The sequence below is a fragment of the Manacus vitellinus genome, unplaced genomic scaffold (assembly GCF_001715985.3).
Source record: "Manacus vitellinus isolate BGI_N305 unplaced genomic scaffold, ASM171598v3 scaffold_32_pilon, whole genome shotgun sequence".
In the NCBI taxonomy this organism is placed as follows: domain Eukaryota; kingdom Metazoa; phylum Chordata; class Aves; order Passeriformes; family Pipridae; genus Manacus; species Manacus vitellinus.
The window spans coordinates 7,093,334-7,099,858 of record NW_021940460.1 but is presented as its reverse complement, the minus strand read 5'-3'; the positions used below and the strand labels follow the sequence as shown (position 1 = coordinate 7,099,858).

Sequence of the window (6,525 nt, the reverse complement as noted above, 5' to 3'; positions counted from 1 at the left end):
CCCCGGGCAGCCGGTATTTCTTCTGTGCGGGGTGGGGGGGACACACTCAGCCGTCCCCCGGCCATGGGGGGAGCAGCCCGGCCGGCTCGCTGGCTGCACCCCCCACCTTCCCACCTCCTGTCTGTCCTTGGCGGTGGAGTCGGCTGCTCCGGCACCCTGGGTTCATTCCTCAGTGCCTGCTGGCTCTTTATTTTATAACTTAAACTCCCCCCCTCTTGCACCCCTTTTAGTTGAGCCAAAGACGTCTCTCGCTGGCCGGGCCCTGGGGAGCAGCCGCCTGGCAGCTGGGAAGGGGACGTGGGGACAAGGTCCCAGGTGTCCACTTGGGTTTTCAACAGCTCCCCATTCCCCCACTCCTGCCTGGCTGTTTTGCACTAGCCCAGCTGTGCATCCCACCACACCCCCTTTACTTTCAGTATGAAAATAAACGTCATTTCTGGCTGGTGACACCGGCTGCTGCCTGCTCCATGTGCCAGGGGGGTCTCCCCATTTTGCAGGGGTGTTTGCATGGTGTCAAGGTCTGGTGGAATGGATCCAGCCCTGGCAAGGATACGGGGCTGTTTGGAAGGGCCAAGCCTGGCCCCTTCCCTGAGTCTGCTGCACCCACGGGTGCTGGGGAGGGTAGGGGGGGGACAGCCCTTGTGGGTGCCAGCACTGAATCATTTATCAATCTTCATAAATATGCAGATGAGCAGCGGGACAGAGCTGCTGCCTGCCGGCGTTAATTATTTAACGCGGAGGAGATGATGATGATGTGCATTGCTGGCTGCCTGCACGGCTTGGCCCTGGCACCTGCTGGCCTGTGCCATGTGCTGTCCCCTGAACCCGGCCCCAGGGACCCTCTGAGACACCCCCACTCCTGGGACCTTGGCAAACCAGGTTATTTGATCCCTTTTCCCAGCATCTTTTGGTAAAACATGGGCCAAGCTCAGCGCTCGCTGCCATAAAGCCACGCTGCGCTAATGCGCTTTCATTAAGTGGGAGCGATCTAATGATAATAAAATGGCACATTTAACATTAAAACATTTAACTTGACTCCTAAGCGAGTGTGTCTCTCTGCGCTGCTCCAACTCCATCTTCATGAGGCTGACAAAGCTTCTTAATTTGTTCCCAGGGAGCGGGTGCTTGGTAGAGACAGCTTGGCACTGCATGGCATGGGGGATGCTGGGATGCAGGGAGACAGGGATGCTGGGATGTGGGGAGGCAGGGTATAGGGATGCAGGGCTGCTGGGATGCAGGTAGCAGGGAGGCAGGGGCATGGGGATACCCAGGTTCTGGAATGTGGAGGTGCAGTGGTGCTGGGATGCACAGATGGAGGGCTGCTGGCATGGATTGATGCCAGGGTGCTCGGTGATGTGATGGTGGAATATAGGGATGTGGGGATGAAGGACAGCTAGAGTTGGAGAAGTGTAGCATGTTGGGACACCAGGGTGCAAGGAGATGGAGACAGGTATTGATGCAGGCCTACTGAGGCATAAGGTCACTGGAATGCAGGGACACAGCTGCAGTCTGGTGCAATGCCATGGGGGCACATCTGGAGCCCCACATCTACAGCACAGACTGGAGCACATCACGGAAGCGGGTGATGGCGAAGGGGGCCATGTTGTGGGATGGCTCCTCGCCCAGGCTCAGCTCACACAGCAACTTCCCCACCACTGGTGCCAGCTTGAACCCATGGCCTGTGGGAAGGAGAGGGAAGGTGGGGGACATAGCCACCCTCACCTCTGGGATGCTGGGCTGGGGGTGGGTGCCCTCGCCTACCTGAGAAGCCAGCACCAATGATGATGTTGCTGAACTTGGGGTGTCGGTCCAGGATGAAGTCTTTATCTGGAGTGTTCTGGGGGAGCCATGGTGTGAGGGTGAGGGGCCAAGGGTCCAATCCTGGACCCAAGGTGTGGGGGGCGAAGGGATGGCAAGGTCCACCTTGGGGTGGGAGTGGGCTCAGGACCCCACAGGCTTGGATCCATGCCCTAGGAGGGGTCTCACCGTGTACAGGCAGGTCTCCATCACAGCCGGCTGGGTCTCCAGCCCGGGCAGGTAGCTGCTGATGAAGCTGCTCAGGAGGCTGATGTCAGGGCGGTCGGCACCCGAGGGGGCCTGATCCCGCTTCTCAGGGTCAATGGGGCTACCATGGTGGTGGCACAGCTGGGGGACAACTGATAAGGGTGGACTGGTTAAGGGATCCCCCCCAGCCACCACTGTGACCCGCTCACCTTGACCATCCCTGGGTACTCGAGGGCGGGCAGCCCGTAGATGCCATGGGGGGCTTGGCTCAGCCCCACGGTCAGGAAGCAGGGACTGACACTGCCCGTGTTGGTGCTCTTAGGCTCCTTCTCCCTCCAGTAGCACACATCAATGCGCAGGGGCTGCAGTCACTGCATTAGCTCTGGCTGTGTCTGTGCCACCCCACCCTGCCACCGGCCCTTACCTGCAGCGGCAGGCGGAGACCTAGGGGTTCCACAAGGGGACCTGTCCAGGCTCCGGCCGTGATGATGAGCCGGGGGGCTTGGTACACCCCACCCGTGGTGGTGACAGTGACCATGGCCCCAGGTTCAATGCGCAGCACCTTCTCCCCATCCCGCACGGTGCCCCCGCGTCGGCGAAAGACCTCCTGAATGGGAATGGTAACAGGAGGTGGCTGCAGGGATGGAGCCAAGGGACCCCCAGCCCAGCCCAGCTCAGCCCAGCCCATCATGTCCCACATATCCCAGCCCATCCCTTTGGCAGCACTCACCTGCACTGCCCTCAGTGCCCGGTCAGCGAAGAGCACCCCGCCGGTGCTGTCCAACACGGCCACCTGGCCAGCCTGGAGCCGGTAGCCAGGGAAGTGCCGGGCCAGCGCCGTGGGGTCAAGGACTTGACTGTCACCCAGGCTGCGCCGACAGGCCTCCAGCTCCTCGTTTCCCGCCGGCCCCAGCACCACCAGTCCCGTCTGCCTGCACCCCACCAGTCAAGTCAGCTCCCACTACTCCCCCTTCCTGTGCAGACCCCCTGCTTGCTTTGCCCCTGGAGGAAACTGAGGCACGGTGGCACCAGTGATGCTTGGGACATGCTGGGGCACCCCATGGTGGGAAGCTGGGAGATACGGGCTGGGTGCATGGGGTGACACGTGAGGAGGGTCTGGGTGCCGGCATCGTGCTTCCCCCCTCAAATACAGCGAGTACCATCAGCCCTGACCCCGGCACCGGAGGATCGTTTGGAAGCTCATTTCCTTAATGACATTATCTTTATGGAGCCCCATAAATTACCCAGAGCCGGCAGCTGCCTGCCAGGACGGCCAGATGCCACCCAGTGGCCACAGACCCCAGTCCAGCAGGGAGGGGATGGTGCCCAGTGGGGGCTGCGTCCCCGTCCCTGTCACCTGTAGAGGCGGATGCCGACCTCAGCCTCCAGCTGCTGCCAGAGGCGGAAGCTGTCGGGCATCATGCGGGAGTAGTACTCCTCGGGGTAGACGCTGCGGATGATGCGGCTCTGCCCGTGCGAGCTGCCCCTCGAGTGGGGCAGGATGAACTGCGGGGGATAGGAGACATGGGAGTGACCACAGACACCATCCCACCCCCAACCCCACCATCCCCACGTGCGCTGGTGCTGTGCTATGGTGGGAACCTGGGGACACAGACTGTCCTGTCATCCACGGCACCAGGAAACAGCAGGAGATGGGGGTCTTGGCAGTGGGGACATGGGGGTCCTGGCGCTGGGGGCTGTGGTGCCTCCAGCAGCTCCACTCTGTGCTGTGGCAGAGGGCAGCCAGAGGGCAGCCAGGTCTGCAGGCAGCTGCCCCAGCCTGTGGGGACTGGGGACATGGCAGAATGGGGTCACCTGTACCTGCTCCAGAAGCAGAGTGTCCCTGCGGCGCTGGGCCAGGTGGTAGGCAGTGAAAGAGCCCTGGATGCCAGCCCCGATGACGATGGCATCGTAGGTGGCCTTCTGGGGCTGGCCTGGGGCAGCCATGTCTGTCCTCGTCCCTGTTCCTGTTCCTGTCCCCTCCAGCAGCCGGGAGTTGATCCAAGGGGAGGAATGGGGCAGAGTCCAGCCAAGCCGAGCAGGTGGAGCCACGGCAACCCTCCAGCCCTATGGGATCACAGGGCCCAAATCCCTCCCACCCCTTGGGGCTGGCCAGACAGAATCATTCCCATTCCCCCACCAACACCAGCATCTGGTCCCACCACTGCAGGGAGATCATCTGATCAGAGCAAGTGGGTGAGATAAATGTGATAGAAAATTCCTTCTAATAAATCCCCCTTTCCCTCTCCACTGGTCACTGCTGGCTCTGGCTGCAGTGGGACGTGGGCCTTGGTAACGCTCCTGTTTGAGTGCCAGTGGGAAACCCCCCGCTTGATTCCAGGCAAACAGATTTTTTTTCCCCCAGCACAATTTATTACAGCCATAAACCATTTTGTTGCCATCTTTTGTTGGTTTTTTGTTGTTGTTGTTTTGTTTTTTTTTTTTAACAGGAGATAGGAGTTATTTAGGGCTCACCAGAGCTGCCAGGAAGCGGCACAGAGCCTCATGTCCCACTGGCAGTGGTGGATTTTGCAAGTCTGCAAAATTTTAGGGTGTGATTTGGGGTTTGGGGACATTCAGTGATGCTTCAGGGTGGGGGATAACGCAGGCAAGGGCTGCCAGCTTTGTCCGCTGCTGACACTGCCCCGTGCTGCCTGACAGCTAATTAGGGGAATTAATTTACTCTGGCTTCTGTGGTGTAAAAGGCATTATTTACTGGTTAATCGTCGTTATTACAAAACGTTAAATATCATTATTTATTTTGCCACTCGCCTCTGGTGATGAATGAAGATTTGGAAAGTGCTGGAGGCCCCCACCAGGTTATGGGGACACCCAGGCATCATGTAAAGGCAGAACTGGCAGCTCACAGAGATGGGGAGGTGAGAGGAGGAGGATGGGGAGCACGGGCAAGGGTTGGGGTCCCCCCCAGGCCCCTCATCTGCCCTGTTGCCTACAACCACTGCTGCAATGAGCGTGTCCCAGTCTCAGCACCACCGCAATGCCCAGGGCTCTGCATCACGCAGGGCGCTGTTAAATCAGCACATCCTCTCTCGCCTTTGATGTTACAAATAATTCACCAATTTCCCAAGGTTTCAGCTCACTTTATTCGCTTTGAATAGCCCCTCTACCTGCTCTTGCTTTTTTGCTGGAAAGATGAGGAATAATTAATTATCCGTGAAACGTTAAATGGTAAAAATGAACTCCTCTCCCGTTAGTGGTGTGTTAATAGAACGGATGGAAAAGCCTCACTCATGATGCTACAGAGCTGGGAAGACCATGGATGTGGTGCTGACGACCATCCCCGTGGCTCTGTGGGACCCCTCAAGCCATTGCTTTCATTCCATGGGTGATCCAACCAGGGCTGATCCCAGGCATCAGGGAAATCTGTGCCTCCAGACCCCAAAAAACAACTGCATGACCTCATCTTGCCTGAATTTTTGTGGTGTCCCCCCAGCCCTGTGCCAGGGCCTTCATCTTCCCTGCCATGTCCTCTTCACCTGTGTTTATATTAACTGGAAGCAATGCTCGTGGCAGCAAGAAATCCATTTCCCTAAGCAGCTGGTGTGGGTCAGGAGAGCTCAATAAAAATGAAATATTCCCTGTGTGGGCTGGGTGGATGGATGGGAAAACTCGAGACTGGCAATGGCATGAGGAGGGGGAGATGGGGGTTTGGGAAACTGCCACAGGCTGCAGGAGCCACCTGATCCACGTGGAGATGGGGAACTGTGGAATGAGGAACTTTGGCAAAGGTCAGAATGTGGCTTAACAGGTGCTGGACTCTGCACCCACTGAACCCATTGCACCTGGTGTATCCTGGAATGGCAGCTGAAGCTTCTCAAAGTCCCATCATCCAGCTGTGCTGGCCTTATACTCTATCAAGCACAAATCAGCGCTTAAAAAAGAATTAGGGAGCAATATCATTCCCCAAGGAGCTGAGGGAACTCTGGCATGCTTCCTACCCAGCCACAGCATGTTGGCTCCAGGAACGTTTGCCCCCATTTTTGGCCCCGTTTTCCTCCCCAATCCTCGCCATTCCTGATGCTTTGATGTCACCTGCAAAGAATTGTTTGTTTTTTGTCAAAACCAACAGCCTCTGAAGGAAGCCCCTCATTAGCAGTCCAGGTACATGCCTGGGGAAGCATCGGGTGGATTAAAATTATTTGAATATCATAATATTAGAAACTTCAATTTGGCCTCAAAATGCTCGTCTTCCGAGCCCTACCAGGGCTTTGCTGCATTAAACATTAATGGAGCTACCAGCAGATCAAAGTTTTGGGTTTAGAGCTGGAAGTGCCTTGTGGGAGAGCCAGCAGCACCCCTGGGATGAGAAGGATCCTGGCATCACTGCCAGTTCCGTTCCCACTGCAGCTGTGGGGCTGGCGGCACACAGCCCGTGCCGTGGGCCTGGCCCCTGCCCTTTCCTCCCCATGCCAATCCGTGTGGCACGTGGTTTGCCGTTCTCCGTGACAGGAATGATGTGTGTCAGCAAAGCAGGACCTGGGATTAAAAATAAACCCGCAC

At 57.6% G+C, this 6,525-nt stretch overlaps 1 protein-coding gene across 2 annotated transcripts; it reads right to left on the bottom strand.

Annotated features, from left to right (window-relative positions):
• Positions 1-6: 6 nt before the first annotated feature.
• On the bottom strand, positions 7-3,998 carry PIPOX (pipecolic acid and sarcosine oxidase). 2 transcript variants are annotated; one of them, XM_018076712.3, is made up of 8 exons: positions 3,826-3,998; positions 3,362-3,510; positions 2,735-2,936; positions 2,429-2,611; positions 2,214-2,366; positions 1,987-2,145; positions 1,762-1,837; positions 7-1,679 (listed from the first exon to the last, which is right to left on the bottom strand). In XM_018076712.3, the coding sequence occupies exons 1-8, from the start codon at positions 3,949-3,951 to the stop codon at positions 1,549-1,551; spliced, it is 1,179 nt and encodes a 392-aa protein (XP_017932201.2). In that variant the 5' UTR covers positions 3,952-3,998; the 3' UTR covers positions 7-1,548. The 2 variants fall into 2 exon arrangements, with proteins under 2 accessions (XP_017932201.2, XP_017932202.2); XM_018076713.3 differs by lacking the exon at positions 1,987-2,145.
• Between the last annotated feature and the right edge of the window lie 2,527 nt (positions 3,999-6,525).

Bases quoted from the DNA above. Each gene is read 5' to 3' on its own strand.
- PIPOX (XM_018076712.3), bottom strand. From the start codon at position 3,951: ATGGCTGCCCCAGGCCAGCCCCAGAAGGCCACCTACGATGCCATCGTC. The intron at 2,367-2,428 runs GTAAGGGCCGGT...CAGTGACTGCAG, and splicing joins GTCTCCGCCTGCCGCTGCAG to CCCCTGCGCATTGATGTGTG. The intron at 2,146-2,213 runs GTGAGCGGGTCA...GTTGTCCCCCAG, and splicing joins AGTACCCAGGGATGGTCAAG to CTGTGCCACCACCATGGTAG.